At 34.3% G+C, this 21,979-nt stretch overlaps 1 protein-coding gene across 1 annotated transcript; it reads right to left on the bottom strand.

Moving 5' to 3' along the window:
- Positions 1-601: 601 nt before the first annotated feature.
- LOC114187533 (heat shock 70 kDa protein 17) lies at positions 602-14,060 on the bottom strand. Its single transcript, XM_028075801.1, has 13 exons — positions 12,920-14,060; positions 10,798-10,957; positions 9,642-9,887; positions 9,392-9,528; positions 8,928-9,264; positions 8,643-8,804; positions 8,017-8,091; positions 7,834-7,934; positions 7,674-7,743; positions 2,675-2,731; positions 2,527-2,588; positions 1,349-1,421; positions 602-1,261 (listed from the first exon to the last, which is right to left on the bottom strand). The coding sequence occupies exons 1-13, from the start codon at positions 13,915-13,917 to the stop codon at positions 1,058-1,060; spliced, it is 2,682 nt and encodes an 893-aa protein (XP_027931602.1). The 5' UTR covers positions 13,918-14,060; the 3' UTR covers positions 602-1,057.
- Between the last annotated feature and the right edge of the window lie 7,919 nt (positions 14,061-21,979).

The raw sequence follows: 21,979 nt of genomic DNA, 5'->3' as shown, positions 1-21,979 counted from the left end.
ACTGTTGCATTATCTTGTATGACGCTTCCTTTAATTATGTTTATTAATTAAATAGTACGTTATACTTTTTAAATTAAAATTTAATTTAATTTTTATATTAAAATTATTATAACTTCAATTTAAAAATTAAATTTTGTTTTAAAAATAAAATTGAAACTAAATTAAACAAAAATAACAAATATAGAAAACAAATTAAATATAAAATTTTGATTTTGACACAGTAGATGAACATATTTAAAAAAGTTTTAAAAATATTTAAAAAGATTAAAAGACTATAAAATAACACATAATCGTCACTTTTATATTATAGACATTAATGATTTAAACTGAGTTAGTAAAAAGAAACTAAATTAAACAAAATTGACAAAAACTAAAATTTATTTGAACACAAAAATAATATTATTACTTATTTGACAAAACTTGACAATTGTGACCTAAAAGATATTTTAACCTTTAAAATCTACAATTTTGAGAGTACAAGACAACTCTAACATCGAGTGAGCTAAGAAAATAAATGTTAAACCTTCAAATTAAAAATATGAATATCCAATTCAGAGATTTAAAAAAAAAAATACTTCTGAACATAAAGGAGAAACATGAATTTGAGGACCAAAAGTCATTAAATATTACGTGTGAATTGTTATCAAACAAAGTTTGGTGAGCAAAGAAAGAGAAGCCTTCTAATTATAACTGAAGCAAAATTTGTATATGATGTTCGTAGCACAAATCAAGTCTCGTGAGTTGTCTTTCCTCTTCGATCATATTGTGTTTCGGCAGATAGAACTTTCCATATGGTTGTAAATTATAATCTGTCCCCTTAAATATAAAAGGGAAATTAATGATCTTCTACATTAAGGACCCATCTAACCTCAAAAATTTAGCACTCAACCAGCAAGCAAATGTTGCCTCAACTCTATAATCCTGCTAGCTGAGAACTGACACTGCCTCCATTTCACCTATTAATTCTACCATTACCATTCTACATTTCTGACTATAAAAACTCTCAGCTACATGATTAAAACTGGACTTACATGCATATTCCCAGTTAATCATCATATCATAGCTCATCATGACCTTCAGCTTGCTCAGTAACAGTTTCTTCTTGGTTTTCCCCTTCTGAACTGTCAGCAGATGACTCACTTGAAGAGGAACTGTCCGCTGAGGTAGAATTGGAATCATCCGTATTTTGTTCATTGCTCTCTGTTTCAATCTTTACAACCTTCTGAACCTTAGGCTTAGGAATTCTGTTAATACTGGCAACCTGTAAATGTACAGGAAACAAGCTCATTAACAAAAAAAAAATGGCAATACATTGTCTTGATTTAGACTAGTAGAAGAGACAGGTTACCTTGTTTTGCAGATCGAGCACCTTTAAATATACTTCTTCGGATGTAAATGCTGGCTTACTGAACCCAGAAGTCCTTCGAAACAAGTACAGAATAGGAAATTAATAACCAATAACATTAAAAATGTACAATTTCCTCAGTGGACAAACTCATTTTGGCAGTCAGTAAAGTGGAAAAGCGAATACTTTACAAACCTAGACTAGTCCATTTCCTTAAATATTCGGAAATGCATGGTTAAAAAAGTATAATATGATCTAAACAAGGGGTAGTGATATATGAAGTCGTCAATGATATGATTCAGATGATCCATTGGTCATCTTTTACAGTCTTCGTGGACATGGAAGAGAAGTAGACTCACCCTCAAATGAACAATGTCAAGAAAATTATCTAGAAAATGAATATAAAACAACAGGCAAAGAGACCTTGCAAAGAACAATCTAAAAGCTCAAAAGAAGTGGTGTCTAGGTTATTTTAATATTATAAAAGACTGAATTTTATTCAAGAATTCCACAGATTCTGAGTAGCACAATACGCTGCACATTACATACATATTCTGTTAGCAGAAGCAACTTCCATACACAAATAACCTTAATTGAACCCTAACTATTTCATTATGTATAGCCCATTGCCAGTGATCATATTTTGTGCTATACAAGCCAACTGTACAGAAAAGGCAACCATTTTCAAATATAACTTCCAGCAATACAACACAATACCAAACCCACAAATTGGAGTGTCCACATTCAGAAATAAAAAGGGGCGAGGAATAAATGATTAGGTCACAGGTTTTGTGATGTGTGAATTCGGTTACAGTGAGCACCGAGAGGAGACTGGGGGATAGATTTTGATGTTGGGTTGTTATTAGGAAGAGGACTTTTCTCTCTATTGGAGTTCGGCTCTGTGCATTGGAACTTCAAACATCCTTTGCATTATCATCTTCCTCTTAAAAAATATTCATTTATCTCCGGCAATTATTTGATTTTGTAGTTTGATTTTCTTTAATCAATATTTATTCCTAGTATGTTATAGATGAACTTTTTCATGAAATATTATTTCTAAATAATGTAGATCTAAATGTTTATACAGGCATCCACTCACGACATGACAAAATATTGAAATGACAAAGTAAACAACTAATTGCAGCTTCAATAACAACTAAAGTACTAGAACAAGAACTTACTTCTTTTGCTCATCTTCTTTCTCGTCCAACCAATTCTTTAATTTTTCAGAACTTTCTATAACCTTGCAAGTTAAAAACAAAAAAACAATGAACTTTCTGAAGGTGACATATCAGCATCAATAGATCATTAAATTAAGTTAAACCATACCTCATCTACTCGTTCTTGCGGAAGCCAAGGCTTTTTCGCTTTCCACTCTTCAACAATCTGCACAAGTCATAAATGTGTCAAGTTACATTACATCACAAAAATAGATGGCAGCAGTAGCTGAATATAAAAACTTATAAATCATAAATTCTCAATACATAATTTATGCTTCAGACACAAGCAATTGCTCGAGGGACATTTTTAGTTCACCTAACTAATGCCTTTTCAATGGATTTTGTTTTTGATTATATGATTTCCTGAAGTGGTATGAATGTGTCCAAATGATTTAATAGGAATGAGTACATAAGTGCAGATATGATGTGTTAGATATTGTTTAGATATTGTTTGATATTATTAAGATATTGTTAGATATTGTTAATCACAATATCAAACAATATCTTCTATTTACTTTATTTATTTTCAGTTACTCTTTTTAATTGTACCTCTCTCTATCATAAATAGATTACCCTATGTGTGGTTTATACACAAGGGAGATTAATCTCAATCCCTATTTTCTTTATTCACAACATGGTATCTAGAACTTGGTTTTTTTTTTTTTTCCGCTGCCTCCGCCTCTGCCACCGGAGCCGTCGGCGCCACCCGCCAGAGCCGCCGTCGGAGCCACCGTCGGAGCCGCCACCATCGTCGTCGTCAGAGTGTTAGTTCCGACCGGCGATCATACTGTTCTGATCGTCCCTCCTGTGCCATTCGAAGTCGCGCCTCTTCCAATTCCTCCATGGCGTCTTCCGCTGCCTCTTCCAGTTCTGAAATCTCTTTTGTTTCATCCGATATACTTGTTATGTTCAACAAATTTCTCAAATGGTATAAGGATCAACAGTCTTCTAGTTCCACTGCATCTGTTGCTCACATAGGAACATCTTTTGTTGGTCTGACTCGACTCGATCTTCTTCTCCTGATCCTTGGGTTTTTGATTCAGGAGCCACTGATCATATTACTGGTAATAAATCTTTATTCTCTTCTTTATCTTCTACTAATCCTTTACCTTCTGTTACACTGGCTGATGGTTCTAGAGTCCCCTCTCATAGTGTTGGCATTGTTAAACTTTTCCCTTCTTTAACCATTGATAATGTTCTTTATGTCCCTGGGTCTCCTTTTAACCTGTTGTCCATCAGTCGCCTAACTCGTTCTCTTGATTGTGTTGTTTCTTTTACCCACAATTCTGTCTGTTTACAGGACCGGAGTTCGAAACAGGTGATTGGCATAGGATATGAGTCTCATGGTCTTTATCATCTTCGTCTCTCTACACACGTTGGTGCAATTATGGAGTCTCCCTCTCTTATTCATGCTCAGTTAGGTCATCCAAGCCTTGCCAAGTTACAACAGCTTGTCCCTGCCTTGTCCAAGTTGTCTCGTTTGGATTGTGAGTCGTGTCAATTAGGCAAGCATAGTCGTACTTCCTTTCCTCGTAGTGTCACACGTGATGCTTCGTCCCCTTTTGCCTTGGTTCACTCTAACATTTGGGGTCCTAGCCGCATTAAGTCTACTTTAGGTTTTCAATACTGTTACTTTCATTGATGATTATTCCAGATGCACTTGATTAAGTTTAATGAAACATCGTTCGGAATTATTTCATATCTTTCAATCTTTTTTTAATGAAATTAAAACTCAGTTCGGTGTTTCTATTAAAGTTTTGCGTAGTGATAATGGTCGTGAATATCTTTCTCATTCTTTCAAACAATTTATGGCTTCTCACGGCATTCTGCATCAAACTTCTTGTGCTTATACCCCTCAACAAAATGGTGTAGCTGAACATAAAAATAGACATCTTATGGAAACTACTCGCACTCTTTTAATTCATGGCGAGGTTCCTGATCATTTCTGGGGTGATGTCATTCTTACTGCCTGTTATCTCATTAATCGTATGCCTTCTTTGGTTTTAAAGAATAACATACCTCATTCCATTTTATTCCCTCATGAACCTCTTCATCCCTTACCTCTAAGAGTTTTCGGATCTACATGTTTTGTTCATAATTTTAGCCCTGGTCTTGACAAGCTTTCTCCTAGATCACATAAGTGTGTTTTCTTAGGGTTTACAAAATCACAAAGAAGATACAAATGTTTTTCTCCTTTTCTTAACTGTTATTTTGTGTCTGCAGATGTCACCTTTAATGAGTTCTCCCTTTATTTTAAGAGTCAATCTTCACCCATGACTCCATCCAATCCTGACAACTCTTCTACTATCTTTAATGTTCCTATTGTTTGTGACCCTCTTACTATCTCGTCTTCACCCTCGGTTCCTACTCCACAGTCAACCGCTCCTCCATCACTTCTTCAGGTTTATAGTCGATCCTCCACCACCTCTTCAGGTTTATAATCGCTGTAACTGATCACAACCACTGCCATGTGACTCCACTCAAGTGCCAACTACTTTGTCTCCTCCGGCTCTGACACCCGAGTCTGACCTTCCCATCGTCCTCCGAAAAGGTATGTGTTCTACCCGTAATCCCCCTCCCCATTATATTGCTTTGAGTTATCATCAATTGTCATTACCTTTTTATACATGTCTTTCCTCTCTTTCTTCTGTGACCATTCCAAAAATTGTCTGTGACACTTTAGCCCATCCTGATTGGCGTCAGGCCATGACAGATGAATTAATGCTCTTCATAACAGTGGAACTTGGGAACTGGTCCCATTGCCATCTGGGAAATCTGTTGTTGGTTGCAGGTGGGTGTTTGCTATCAAAGTTGGACCTGATGGTACTATTGATCGCCTCAAAGCTCGTCTTGTGGCCAAAGGTTATAGTCAAATTTTTGGGTTGGATTATGGAGATACCTTTTCCCCCGTGACAAAGATGGCTTCTGTTCGTTTATTTATCGTCATGGCTACTCTTCAACAATGGCCTCTTTATCAACTAGATGTTAAAAATGTTTTTCTCAATGGTGATTTGCAAGAAGAAATCTATATGGAGCAACCTCCTGGATTTGTTGCTCAGAGGGAGTCTTCTGGGATGGTATGTCATCTTCGCAAATCCCTATATGGCCTAAAACAATCTCCTAGGGTCTGGTTTGAAAAGTTTAGCAATGTTGTTCAGCAATTTGGTATAACTCGGTGTGAAGCAGATCATTCTGTCTTTTATCAACACTTGAGTGTTGGATGTGTTTACTTGATAGTATATGTTGATGACATCGTTCTTACAGGGAGTAACAACCATGACATCTCTCAGTTGAAACAACATCTCTGTCACCATTTTCAGACCAAAGATCTTGGCAAACTCAGATATTTCTCGGGTATTGAGGTGGCAAGTCCAATGATGGTATTGTTATATCTCAGAGAAAGTATACCATGGATATTCTGGAGGAAATTGGGGTTGATGAGTTCAAAGTCTGTTGATACACCCATGGATCCCAATACTAAACTTCTACCAAATCAGGGGGGCCTATATCTGATCCTGAGCAGTATAAAAGATTGGTTGGGAAATTGAATTATCTTACCATTACTCGTCCTGACATTTCCTTTGCAGTCAGTGTGGTAAGCCAATTTCTTAATTCTCCATGTGAAGATCATTAGAATAAGTCATTCGCATCTTGAAGTATATTAAAAAAATCCCTTAGAAAAGGATTGTTATATGGTTCTAATAACCATACAAAAGTTGTTTGCTATTCAGATGCTGATTGGGCAGGATCTCCTTCTGATAGAAGATCTACATCTGGGTATTGTGTCTTCACTAGTGGTAACTTGATCTCGTGGAAAAGTAAGAAACAGAGTGTTGTAGCAAGATCTAGTGCAAAAGCACAATATATAGCTATGGCCTCAGCTGCCTGTGAACTTGTTTGGCTCAAACAATTGCTTAAAAAGTTACAATTTGGAGATGTTACCCAAATGACACTTGTGTGTGACAATCAGGCTGCTCTTCATATTAACTCTACTCCTGTCTTTCATGAGGACCAAACACATTGAGATTGATTGTCATTTCATTCGGGAAAAGATCATGTCTGGAGACATCAAGACTGAATTTGTTAACTCAAGTGATCAGTTAGCAGATATTTTTACTAAGTCTTTACGGGAGCCTAGAAATGATTATATTTGTAACAAGCTTGGCACATACGATTTGTATGCTCCAGCTTGAGGGGGAGTGTTAGATATTGTTAATCACAATATCAAACAATATCTTTTATTTACTCTATTTATTTTCAGTTACTCTTTTTAATTGTACCTCTCTCTATTATAAATAGATTACCCTATGTGTGGTTTATACACAAGGGAGCCAACATGATGAAAACTGGATAAAATAACAGATAACCACCTTCAATGAAAGTTGTCTTATCTGTCATGTTAGATCATATATCTAACATCTCAACGAGGGCAACTACCAATCTAAATTCTTTCAAATGAAATGTGAATTAATCTAATAGAAATAATAGAGAAAATATTTTTGTTTACCACATTACAGCTTCTATTGATCCAGCATAAGTTTACAACAAGAACTTACACATGCATCAAAGGGATTAGCAAAAAGTATAGAAATATGCTGAATAAATGTAAAAAGTATTTGTGAAAGTATTTTTAGATTACACAAATTATATCAAATTCAACATGCATTTGAATTCATGCTCACTCTCTCTCTCTCTCTCTCTCCTCTTCCTTTCTCCTCTCTCCCCATTTGCTCTCGTTACCATCATCTCATTTCTACCCCTTTCCCATTTATATTCCTTGCTTTTCCCTCTTTTTCTCTCTCCTTTCTTTCTCCCCTCTTGTTAAAAATGAGAATTGGAATATGGTGACCCTCTCCAAACTAAGTTTGAAATTTTAAAAATGAATTGATTTATCTAATCAAAGGATTAAAAATGAAAGAAAATTAAATTAAAGCAATTCGAATTTCAGATATTTCAAAATCCTTAATTCTTCACCCAAACACAATCTAGGAGTGATTAACTATGAGGATCAATCGACATAATTCAACCCTAACAACAACAAAATTGGATTCAAAAAGAACATAGACATGAAGAAAATAAAAAGCTGAGTCACTTCACATGAGATGTACCTGTTTCAACTCATCAATATACTTATGAGCATGCTCAACTGCTGCTGGTCGAGCTGTAAGCTCTTTTAACCTGAAACAGATATTCACAAATTCAGAAAAACACTACCAAATTTAAAACCGAATAAGATAAAATAATATAATTGGGCTAAATATACCAAACCTTAAGAAAATTGGATCTCCAACAGCTTTTAACTGATCTAGACGCTCTTGAAACTCTGCAGCATTGGCATCCTCACCGTCTGTATACAACCAATCTTGCACCTGACAGAATATACAAAAGGCTTAAGTCAACATTCTTATCAATAACATTTTTTATTTAATTTCCCAAGGAAAAGGGTTAAACCTGATCAAGCTTCTCAATGAAGGACTGGCGTTCCTCACTTGTAGAAACTTTTTCAAAATTCTCTAGAGTTTCAATCTGATAAAGACATGATAAGCATTAAAACATGTTGAATAAAACAGCTATATTGATGTGCTTGTATTGATGTGTGTGTGTGTAAAGAGAGAGAGAAAACAGAGATTCAACTTACACTGTCGTGATTATATTGATGTGTATATATATATATATATATATATATATAGAATTACAAAACAAAGGTAGGGCATTTGCCTTAACCCTACCCCTAAAGTTGGGTACATACATACACAAGAAATAAGAATAACAAAACATCTTATCTTAACAATCTCCTTCAAGTTATAGCATATGGATCATATGCACCAAGCTTGGAACATATAAACTGAATACTAGGTCCTCTTAGAGATTTAGATGGAATTTTTTTCTCAAAAGCAACAATCAAGAACAAAAGTTAAATTTCCTCAGTATAAATTTAGACGAAGTCAACTATTTAGATCGAAACCTTTTGTATGAATCCCTGAAAGAAAATTAGAAATCTTTAAAGGATAAAGATTACCCATGACACAATAAATGAAGGATGTAAAAAAACTATAAGCATATTGCTTTCTACGAACCTTTTCCTTAGTAGAGTATATATATTCTTCTAAATTATTTTTTAACTCGGCTGTTCTTTTTCTGTCTGTGTCTTTCTTGTCTAGTACTTGTAATTTCTTTTTGGCTTCAGTGAGAAAATCTTGTGACAGAGACATTCCAAGTCCAGTTATCTTCTCAGTAATCTGTAATGAGCAAAAAGAAAAACAGCAATGAAGCAAGGTATATTAGATCTTGTTTCAATTTTCCCAAAAAATAGCCACCCAGTTTAAATAATCACAAAATAAGGGTGGCCAGTTGACATTCACCTTTAATGGCACCCTAAAGGTCCGCTTCTTCAGCTTCTTCTCTGTAGCAGGCTCAGCAGCAGCTTGCTCCTCTGCACTAGTGTTGGATGTGTTACTATTCCCACTGTCAGTTTGGATGCTTTCATTGTTTCCCTCAGAACTATTTCCAGCAGCAGATTCAGCGGAAACATTTGATGAAATGGTTGAATTCTCTACAGTCAAATTCTTCTTAGGAACTTCCACCCACTCTGTTATTTCAATAACAGCATCTGCCTTATCCAGAGAAAGAATTCCACTTCTACTAAGAGAAAAATGTATGCTGGCCTTGATGGGAGATGACAGATTCCGAGATGAGTATCTAGAAAAACAGAGAAGAAACAAAGATATTAGGGCATCAGAGTCTCTAATTTTACATGAAAAGCAATTCGTCAAGGGGCTTAAATAAGCAATACGCCACAAAACTTCAGCAAGCCTTTTATCCTTACTTCTCACTTGCTTCTGTCAAACCAGATATTTGGTATCGAGCAATTTCAGCAGTGGTAGCACCAGGAGGCAAAAGATGCTCACTTTCATAAGCTAGTGAAACTTCAAAATCTTTGTTATGATTAATGGACCTAAACATCTGGTATGTTAACAATACTACAGTGGATTAATAAAGTTCGAGAATATAATTGATCAATTAATTTTTCATGTGATATGTAGTCACATTCAGCATTGAAACATCAACTGATTTACCTTACTCGGGACTTTCTTCATTCGTGGTACAAGTAACTGCCTAGAGCTTTCATCTTTTAGAAGTTCAGGACCACTCAACTCAACCACAAATCCATACAAGGAACCATCAACCATTCCTAGTTTACGGTTTAACTTAATTCCATCACTTAAATTTGCTGCATGCAGAGCTGCACCAAGAACTATGGCTTCATCAGCATCAAGATGCCTATCAAGCTCTTTTCTACCAAGGAATTCTTGAAGCTTAGCCTGCAATAATATTAACAGAATATCAATAAACAAAGCTCTACAGTAATGCTGGACAACGACAAAAACACTTTATCTGTGAAACTAAAGTTCAAAGACTGTATCCAACAATACATCTACAAGATAAAGTGCTTCAATTTCATGGATTCTAGACATTCAAACTCAGTTCTATTCATATTTGAAAAAAAAAAAGTGATAATATAAGTAAATTATACATGCAGTCAATCTTCTCTATTGAAATTTTTGTGCCAACATTTGAGACATCAGCTGTGCTCTTCCTTTCTCTTCATTATTCAGATAAATAGAAAAAAGAAAGTAGCAAGTACAGGTTAACATAAAATAGGGTCAAGCTTGTACAGCATGAATTACTGATTGACAATATAGATTACAGAAATGTTGAAGTCCAAGTGAACAAAAAGTGAGAGAAAAGGACAGAAAACTAAGAGGGAAAGGGTTTCAAATGCTCTCAGTATGATTGTGTTTCGGGTGAAAAAAACAAATTCACCTTGGATGCTGAGTGCAACTCTAAATGTAAAGGAAATTGTGTGGAAAAAACTTCAGCAACTGAATCAGTTTGGTTGAACAGAGTTGTAACAAAACATTCTGACCAATATATAACGAAACAATTAAACTGATGGGTTAGTTACTTCTGTTAATCAGATTAGCATGCACATGCTGCAAATAACATCTAATAATATACTAGCATAGCAACTGCAGTATAAAGATAGCATATACAGATACCGTTGTATAACTAGGTTTATCCTTCACGTAACAGATAATAAATATGGTAAACAAATGTTGTTGACAACTATCAAGCATGGACTGCAATATTGTATGCAGATATCAAACTCCACCGGCCAGAATGCACATTGTCAAAATAATTGTCAAAGAAAAGAAAAAGAAGTATACACACCTGTAACTTTGGCACTCTTGTGGCTCCTCCTATTAACTCGACCGCATATATTTGTTCCAATGAAAGGCCAGAATGCTCAAGCACCTCTTTCACAGGTAAAAGTGATTTTTCCCAAATGTCTTCACAGAGATCTTCAAATTTCTCACGGGTTATAGTGCTCCTGTAAGAAACAAGACATGTATGAAGAACCCTTAAGCGTTCATTATATTAAGTATAAGAATATCAACTTGATAATCAACCATAATTTTACTTTCCTTGTCAGTATTTTCATTTTTATTTTTACTATTCTATATATTTATGTTGACAAGATTGAACATATAAGGGAATTTCATTGTTAACAGTATTTATTGACTTCCCCTTTAGAGCTATCTTCAAATTGATCTCTACCGTTAGAAGATACCAACCTAGCCAATCTATTAACCAAAATGCTGACTTTAAGGTTATATGTAACTCCTTAACCAAGCTAAAGCTAAGCATATTACTCTCCTTAACTGCTGAAATCATAGGCTTAAGTGAAGGAAAGAGAGAATCATAAACAAAAGATGAATATTTTCTTTTGTATCTTGATGTGAAACAAAATACATAGCATACACCTATTTATACTTATAAGACTTGTAATCCTAATTAACTAAGTAAACAAATCATGACGTGTAAAGAAATATGAAAAAGAAAACACACACACACACACACTTTATGAAGCCCGGAGCCGGACACTAACATGGACACGACAGACCCGGAGTTACGACTAAACTGTAAAAACATAGGATACGGGACACGACATGTATATACATATTAGTTTCAAACTTTCAACTAGCACATTGTCAACTAACACAAAATGAATCTAATCTATCTATCTAATATCCAAAAAAAAGTGAAAAATAATGACCATATAAGATTTTTTCCTTATTTTTATAATCATAATAGAAACTTATGTGATAAGTTTACAAGTTTATGAGTTTTCTAGAAAATCATTGAATTTGAGGTTATCAACATTGTGTTGGAGTCATATCAAAATCATGTCAAAGACAAAAAAAATGTCTTTCAAATTGGAACATGCGTGTCATACAAGTATGTAACGTGTCATACAAGTATGTAACGTGTCAGTATCCAAAAAACATGAAATACACGTATCAAGAATTTGATTGTTTTGTTTTCCAATTATTTTTATCTAAAACAGAGTGAAGACATGTTTTTACTGCTGTATTCAAGCAGGGCATAAATCCCCAGACTGATTCTCCTTTCTCAACCTCACCCAGCCACTAAGACCCGCTCCTTCATGCTAATTAATTGCAAATAACTAACTACTTAAGCAACGAGTTTTTGACACAATCAGCCATTTGAAAGCTGAACTACTTTGTTAATGAAAAATACTGCTAAAACAACTCCCTTTTTTTCTACTATTTTTCCAACTAAATTTTACCTGAATGAAATCCAGGACATGCTTTTACTAAAGGGTTAGAGCAAATCAGGTCAAAATTTACTCAGAAAACTGAAGCAAAGGCAACTTTGTTCTTGCTACCTGTTTTCACTACTGTAATCATTTTACAGGAAAGCTGTGGTGTTCCCATATAATTCCAATACCCACACTGGATGTTTCCAATACCAGTACTTATTGAATACATATGCAAGCAAACCCAATAATCGTATCACTCGTGTAAAACTAAGTCCACACAAAAACACCAAGTCTTGTTACTTAGGAGTTTAGTCTTCTACTAACTGAGACAAAATGCTACTTCACTATCAAACAATCATTTTGAATAGAAAACACTCTTTACCCAAAAAAAAGAAAACAAATAAAAGAAAATATATTCCTACCTAGAAAGATTATCAATTAAATTGTTTTTCTTTGTCCAAAAAAGAAAAATACAAAAACTCTTTAGATCAAATAGTTCTCATATTAGTTTGCCATCATAACATATAGGATAAAGATTGGTTGTCGTTTTCCTTACTGTTATGGTTCGTACTAGATAATTAAAAAAAAATTAAAGAAGCTGCTACAGTACACTGTACAAATAAGGTTGAACCATGATCTACCCAGCACAAAGCAGCAACTTTTGCTCAGAACTAAAGAGAATAATAACAATAGGAATTTCATAGAATGAGTAATTTCAAATTCCACTACCTGAAGTCGACGTCATCATGAAGCGATTCAACGGAAATAGGAGCGGCAGTATTCGCACTAAGAATTTCTTTAGTCCGTTTAACCTGTTTCTTCAATTTAGCCATGGCCTTGGGAAATTTCCTCACATCGATCCCACCACCAACTTGCGCGTTGAACTGATCCGCAAAATACTCCACCAATCGCAACTCCATGTGCTGACCACCAAGCTCCGGGTTCCAGCGCACATCCTTGACCTGAAACTGGTTCACGGACGCACTCTTGCCATACTCCTTACCCTTGTACGACGAGAAGTACACAAGCGCCGCGTAGGTACTGGTAGCACCCATGTCATAGAAAATCACGTGCCTCGTCTCGTTCGAGAAGTCCTTATCGATCCCGTACTGCAACGCCGCACCAGAATGCTCGTTTATCAGAGACAAAACGTTAATCCCCGCCAACTGGGCCGCCGCGAGCAGCCCTTTTCGTTCGGCCTGTCCCATGTACGGCGGCACCGCGATCACCGCGTCCTTAATTGGAATCTTCGAGTGAAACTCCGCTAAATTCGCCGCGTAACCTAACACCATGGCGACGAGTTCCTCGGGGGAGTAAACGCTGTCATTTTCGTTTCCGTCGTCCACGACAACACTCATGCCGCCTCGGAAATTTTCCTTCGTCTCGAAAGGGAGGTACATTGAGTTAAGAATCCTCTGCGCAGAAGCGTAGGGCTTCCCGAGGAGGTCGCGCGTTTGGGAATAGACCTTCTGCGGGTAACGCGCGGCGAGGCCTGCCGCCTCTTCGCCGAGAAGGCGGTGGCCATCGTGGAAGGAGACCAGTGCAGGCGATTTCCGCTTGGACATCTCGTTGATCGCGATCGAGATCGGAGATTGACCAGGCTTCAGGTTGACCACCGCCACCTTCAACGATTCGGAACCTAGATCTACGCTGAAAACCGCAGATTGCGATGGAGAGAACAAGAGTGCGAGGGAGAACAGCACAGTCAATGCCACCTTCCAAGCCATGTTTTTTCGACGGAATGCGGCGTTTTGCCGCCGAGAAGGTGAGGGAAAATTATGTGAATGTGTTTTGGGGAGAACGGAAGCGAGATTGTGGAGCCGAGTTTAATAATTAATAATTAATAATAGTAATAATAAATAATAGTTGTGGTGTTCGAAAGAGAGTACTTTGCTCTCCTTGAAGTGTATTTTACGGGACAAAGAATGACGAAGTGAGGAGAGTTTAACCACTGAGAGAAAGACAGGTGGCGAAATGTACACGTGGCGGGAATTGAGAAGATGAGGTGTGTTGTTCTTGACTGGTGCGTGCTGAAGGTTCTCGCAGAGTCAAGAATGTAGCAAATGCATCAAATGACGCTTCTAACCTTGTATACTGTAGTTAGTATGCAACATGAAAATCACAAACTAATATGAAAAATTCACATTTTAACACGTTCAAGACGTTTTTAAGTGTTTTATCGATACTTTTATGGGCATTTTTATGTACTAAATAAATGTATTAAATTTATATCATTTTTAATTTTATGTTACTTATAGTGCGTTCTAAACATATTATATATATATATATATATATATATATATATATATATATATATATATATATATATATATATATATATATATATATTTTGCCGTTTCGATAATAGAACTACAAGGTCCATTAATAGAAATATTATAAGATATATTTGTAAAAGTAAATATTTTCATATTGATATAATTACGACGAATCTTTAGTTTGATTTCTTTAATATCATATATTAACTAAATATTTTATATAAAAGGTACGTTGACACATTATTATTATGATTATTATTTAATTGAGGTAAGTCGTTATTTTTACTAATATTATTACATATTATATTAACTCTTTTATCATTTGGACATATAGGCCCAAAAATTCTATATATATATTAAGTGTTCCTTTAATATACTCATTCTCTCTCGTTAAAAACATTGTAACTTTCTTATTCACTTGAATATCGGGGAATCGTTTATGGGTGGATCTTCACTTGTCCTTCGACCCTCAGAAGCATCATATTAAGGTATGGATGACAAAGTGGGTTGGGCATGATGGGCAGGGATGGCAACCGGGTAGGGCGGGAACGAATTTCGCTATTCCATATTCATTCCTATGGAAAAAATTCATCCACATCCTCATACCCAAACTCAACAGGTATCAAACTTTTGTCTCATCCTCATCTCCACCGAGTAACGAGTATAATCTCATACATATATCTATAGATGTTTTCTTATTACTTCAATATTAATTTTAATTTATTTTTATAAAATAATAAAAAATTATGTAAAGGAAACATAATATTATAAAATATTCAATATTAGAAGGATAATTGTTTGTTTCTTCGATATCAAATACTTTAAAATAAATTCTAATTGTTTATATTTTAGATTATAATACAAAATAAAATTTCATGAGAACCAAATATTTATTAAATTTGCAAATATTAATGAAACATAGTTGTTAAAATTTAAAAATATTTTTTTTAAAAATATAAAAGGAAAACAAATATTCAAATTAAAATATATTTTAAATGTTTGTTTACTTCAATCTTTTACATTCTAATGAATCTCTTTTTTATACACTAATAAAAGTTATAATACATCATTTGATCAAAATGATACAAAGAACAAATAATAATCATAATAAAAGTTTAAAATAAATTATAATTGTTTACATTTTAGATTATAATACCAAATAAAATTTCATGAGAACCTAAACATTTATTAAATTTACAAACATTAATGAAACCTAGTTGATAAAATTTAAAAATATTTTTTTTAAAATATAAAAGGAAAACAAATATTCAAATTAAAATATATTTTAAATGTTTGTTTACTTCAATCTTTTAAATTCTAATGAATCTTTTTTTTATATGCTAATAAAAGTTATAATACATCACTGGATCAAAATGATACAAAGAATAAACAATAATTATAATAATAAAATTTTTACATAAATCTTGTATCTTTTGAACTTCAATTATGTTGGATGGTGATAAAAAATTATTCATGACAATTACATTAAATTTTTATATTGCAGTAAATAAAAGTTATTTATACAATTATAGTGAAAAAATTATAATATGATTGATAATGAGTAGGAAAATAAAAAATAATTAGATAAAATATATTGAAATAGTATTCTACATAATGAAAATAAACAACAAATAAAAATATTAAAAAATTAACAAATGTTTAGAAACAATTTGAGAGACTATTAAAGGAAATCGCATAAAGGAAAACATATGTATAATTAAGGGTGTGATAAGATGAAAAATATCTTAAAAATCTAAAAAAACTTTTTAAATATCAACATATATATATATATATATATATATATATATACTCAATGGTTGAGTAATAACAAAATTGTTTTAGCGAAATAAAAGAGTTCTTCAAATGAAACAAAAACTAATAATAATAAGTAAAATAATTTTTTTTATGTTACCTAGTAAACGAAAGATTTGTGCTATTAAATATTTAAATTGAGAATATTAAACATTCTCATGTGAAAGAAAAATATACAATAAATAAAAATATTAAAAAAATAGAAATATTCAAATGTGAGACATAAATTTTTTTTAATTGACATACATCTTTTTAACATAATTACATAAAGGTTATGATAAGATGAAAAATATAATGGAGATGAGAATGAGTTTCATGACAAACCAAATAATTAGAAGAAATAAATAACAGTAAGTATATATATATATATATATATATTACTTAATTAATTGTGAATATTTTAATAATTTAAACGAAGACGGATATTATGGCGAGGATATGTACATCCCCATACCCATCCTCATACCCAATTGAAAAAGTCGGGGATTTCCCATACCCATACCTATACCTAGTCAATGTGGGGATTCTTCGTCAAAACAGAGACGAGTTCGGGCAAGGGGGTCATCACGTCCAAACGAGGTCATTTGCAGTCAGATCGTTCAACCCCAACCTAACTCGGTTTAGGCAAGGGGAAATGTCCATACCATCGCTAGAGGATTCGCTGGAGCAGGAAGCTCCCGCACAACACAAAAAAGATACTAGAGGAGTATCAACTCAGTCAATTAGTTTCCACCACGACGTTTGCCTACCATAACCTACTTCGATGAGCATTTTTGCATAGACGATCCATACCAAGACGACCTTGTGGTCGTCACCACAACCATAGCCAACTAGCGAGTTTACAAGATCCTCATTGACCAAGGGTGCTCAAGCAACATTCTGTTCTAGCATGCATTCAAAAAGTTGGACATCTCCACTAATTTGATTCAACTTTATTTGGAGCCCTTACTTAATTTTTTTGGAAAATGGGTCCGCGTTAGAGGATTCATTGACCTGTTGACAACCTTTGGCACACCCTAGGCCCATCGCACCGTGATGGTATGATACCACATAATAGAGGCAAACACGTTGTAAGACCTAGGAAACACTTAGAGTATCCGGGTGAAGTTATAAAGTGGTTGATGATTTAATAAGAACTCTTGTTGGTGTAGTGGTGACGTGGCCCAATATTTTGAGACACATGGAATATTTAATTGAGTGATTTAAGTTGTTGTTTTATTTATTTAGTTATGGCATGTGGAATACATGTGTTTTTAAATTCGTGGTGCGCATATTATCATGAGATAGCATATGGCATAGTAGTTGTGTATGCGCTGGTATGTGCTAGGGAATTGGGTTTAAACCGTGGTTGGTCCTAAGAAAGGTTGGATTTTAATTGTTTTTTTTTCTCTCTTTTCCTTTTTCTTAAACTTAGTCACATGTCGTTATAGTGGTTCTTTTTGCTTTTATTTCTTTCTCTCTTTATTGCCCATTTATGCTTGTTGTAGCAATCCTTTTGTTTCTTCTCTTTTGTTTTCTTTCACTTTTCATTGCTGCCACATATTACAGTTTATAGAGAAATAAAAAAATGACTAACCAAGTTTATTTTTAAATCTACAAAATCTTAACTAAATGCCTAGGAAACAAAAGGAGGGAATGAAAATAGTCTAGGTTAAAATGTTAGGATTTTGAGTAGAAAAGATGAAAAATGGCGAGGAAGAAGTTGAAAGGATGCGTGCAAGGTTGCAAGGGAAACTGTAGGTTGGAGGAACTTCTACACGAGGTAGGGGAAGCTGAACCTTTGTGTGTTTCTGCTGGATGTGTGTGTTTGTGTATGTTTTTTTCCTCTTCAATAGGTTTCTTTGTTTTAATTGCTTTGTATTTTTTTTTCTTCAAGCATAGCCTCTCGTCATTGGGTATACCATGGAGGAGTATCTCTTCTTCTTTATGAGCATTAAGTCCTTACATGGAATAACCAAACCGTGAAGATTTTAATAGCTGTGCACCCAGCATAATAGGGAAGTGCATGTAGATGTTGTCCAACTCCTTCTTGATCATGTTATGTTCCTAATATTACCCTTTCCCATGTGATTTTTTTTTCGCCATATAGAAGAACCCTAGATCTGCATTTTTGTTCTGGTTTCTTTTCGTTCTTGTTGGTGGTGCAACATGTGTAAATTTCTCTAGCTTCTATTAGTGTTTAGAATGCTTGTAGGCATTGTTGAGATAATGGTTTCTTGGTTTCATGGTGTTGATCGTGCAACCACATGTTTTACATACCAGCCTTAACTTAAGGCATTAGAAACCTTAAACTCTTGGATGGGATGGGGTACTTCGAGGGGAGGTAGCATTGCATTTCTTTTCCTTTTCCTTGCAGCCATTGTGTCAAGGGTTGTGGATTGCAAAGGAAGGTAATAAAATAAGGTGGGGCCGAGGGCGAAAACTCTCTAGGGTCACATGTTGTAGTTTGCTTCGTTTAGAAGTAGTGTTTGTCTACTTCTTATTTCATACCACATGTGTAGTTGGTCGGTAGAAGACCATGGGCCACCTATGAATGTAGTTTCCTTCTTTAAAGCTCTTAGGGGTGCAGATTCATATATGCATAGCTTGTTCATACTTTTTAACCTTGATGGGATCGTACCATAGCCTTTGTGGCAACTTTTTGGCATATTTTCCTGCTCTTGCACTAAGCTTTAATTGGAGCAATCACGTCTTATCCCTTGTTTGGAGCAATCACGATTTGTGTGGTAATTTACAGCATAGGCGTTGTTTTTTATTTTACATAAGGTGCATGGTGCTTTATTTTGTTGGGCATTTGAACAGGTATGGACAAAAGGGGTATTATTGTTTCATGCTACTAATTTTTTGTTACTTTCACATTAGCCTAGTAGTCTTTGTGTCAGTCTGTGAGAGTGGTCTTGGAATGTATGAGTGGTGTGACGTTTTCCGTCGTACCAAGAAACCCAACGATGACTATTTTGCCTATGTGAGGAACTGGAAATGGGTTCTCTTTGCTCGTGTGAGACAGTGGAAGATGATAGGTTAAAGTGTTGCACTCTCTCGCTTGTGCGAGACAATGGAGAGGGGAAAAATGTTTCACCTTATTTCTGGCTCGTTATTGAGTATAATGTTCACCGAAGTTGTTACTCGTACGTCCTAAAGGAGTAGGGGAGACAAGTCCAGTGTCGCGAGGGCAAGACGACTCAAACCATCGGGTTTCAGGAAACCGAATCTTGTGGTAGGGAACATGTGACAGGAAAACTAGAGCCTGATTGTATTTGTAATGTTGGAGTATTCTACTTTGTTGGATGTGATGTTTAGTATTACTTATAATTCCTTATTTTCGCTAAATTCCTTTTATATATCATTGTTTGTGGTTAGCTTATCCTGTTTGATAACGATGTCGTTGACGCGATCAAATTAATACTACTTATCTATAACAACTTCAGTATTGTTAAGAAAGTAGTCAACAAAATAGTAAGGGTAAAGTAACCCAAAGTCGTCTCCCAACGAACACGGAATTGATTTTTAACAAATTAGTTCTTATAAAACTATACAAATGAGTTAGTCAAATAAAATAAAAAAATATAGGGGATTAAGATAAACAAAGATAGAAATAAAATTTAAATGATAAAAAGAAATAAAAACAATAGTAAAGAAAATAGATTGATTCCATTGCTTTTTCAAAATAGATTCATCATCGGTTATCTAAAGATTATTGCTCAGTTAATTATTGTTGTAGATTTGCAAATTAATCAATGTAAAGTCTCAATTAATTTGTTGGCGTTCTCACTTTTAACCAAAGTACAGTCTTAATTAAAAGTGAGAACTTTTAGATTATCCATAGTAAATTCAATCAAAGTACAGTCTCAATCAAATTTACTATGCCTAATCATGTCTAGTCTTTTATCTCCTCACCAAATAAAAAGCTTAATTAATCAAAGTAAAGTCTCAATTAATTTTATTTAGAGTAAATACCTTTAATCAAAGTAAAGTCTCAATTATTGGTAAAAACTCATTCAATCACATGAAAGTTTCTAAATAAAATCAAAGTAAAGTCTCAATTAAATTTAAAAACCCTTGAACTCATATGATCAACATGCATATAGATTTAAAATCATTACTTTTTACGTGATTCAAAGATAAAAGACATAGATGAATGAAAACCTCAACAATAATAAAAAGAACAAAGAAATTATTTCATTCTAACCTCAGAATCCATAATGAAATTACAATGGAATCAACCCAAGAAGTTTAGCAATCCATGGAATACAAAATAAAAAGAAGAATAGAGAGAAGAAAAGAGAGAGAAAGGAAACGAAATTAGGCACCCCTAAGGGTTCCAAAACTCCGAAGTCTCGAGCTTGTTCTTTCTGCTTCTCCCATTAATTAAAGATATATGATAAATTATCTCCAATTAGTATTTGTATTAATTTTCCAAATCAACCTTTTGCAATCTCCTTAAATTATCTTCTAAATAATCCAATATCTTCAAGATATTTTTGTTTGTTGTAGAACTAAAAAGATTCAAGAAGATCTTGTCATATTTAAAAAGATTTGGTAGTTATTATCTTTTAATATTTTATGATATAATTAAATAAGATAATTATTTAAAAATATCAAATAAAATATCTAAAGATATATTTTCCCAAATTATCTTCTATCATAAAGATAAAGAAAACTGCAAGGTCCAATTTTTCTTTCCTCTCTTCTTGGTTTAGCCAAACTTCTTAACTTTTTCAAGCTTTTCTTGTCGTCTTCATTCAATGCTTGGCTTGGATTTTTGTGCTTTTGATAATTTCTTATTCTTGGATTTATCTTTAAGGTGTCATGAAGCTTTAATCAATTTATTTCCACCTCCATGAGCTCAACTTAGCTGCAGCTGCACTAACACACCTCAAAATATCCAAAGAACATTTATGCAACTAAAAAGCTATTTTTAACATGTTTTTGTATCTCATGCTCAATAAACCCAATTATAGAAAATCCCAATTAAATCAATCCTTAAACACACAAATTCAATTAAATACCCACAATTAAACACTGAATGAGGGCAAAATACGCACTCATCATAAGGTATTTTAATTTCATTATCCAAACAAGTTATTTAAAAAATGAATGGGATTTAATTACAAACAATTCAAATACAAAGCATTTCAATTTCTAAGCATTGTTGAAATGCTCTATCCAAACACAGGGTTAGGAAACTAAGCAAAAACTTGACAAATTCAGAACATTACGGGTAAGACCCATAGAGCCCACGATGATCGAACTAAGGGACCTAGGCTAAGGCCCAAGCCCACCTACAGTCCAAACAGGGGCCAACCCTCACAAGGGCCCAGCCCATGACGTGGCCAGACATAATTAATAATATATAAATATGCATGGACCCCACAAAATAAAGGTACGCATTCATTACTCTCCTAATTACGAGATTTGACTTTCTAAGATATTTTGCTTACTTGAACATCGGAGTCTCTTCTACAGGTAACCCCACTCGGATCCAAATACCCACAGACGACATGTACTGGTTGGGAGGAAGCCTACTGAGGAGATTGTGGATCGGAGTAAGGTAACGCTTGTGTTTGACATATCTTATTTGTTCTCTCCAGGAACAATTGGCGCCCACCGTGGGGCACGAGATAATACCTTACGGACCAACCCGCATTCTTTCGAAGATGGTTTCTACCCGCAGCAGAGCAGGAGTTAACAAGCAGGCTGA

Source organism: Vigna unguiculata, chromosome 6, assembly GCF_004118075.2.
Source record: "Vigna unguiculata cultivar IT97K-499-35 chromosome 6, ASM411807v1, whole genome shotgun sequence".
Lineage (NCBI taxonomy): Eukaryota > Viridiplantae > Streptophyta > Magnoliopsida > Fabales > Fabaceae > Vigna > Vigna unguiculata.
Note: the sequence above shows the minus strand (reverse complement) of the source record. Positions and strands in the feature narration are given on the sequence as shown.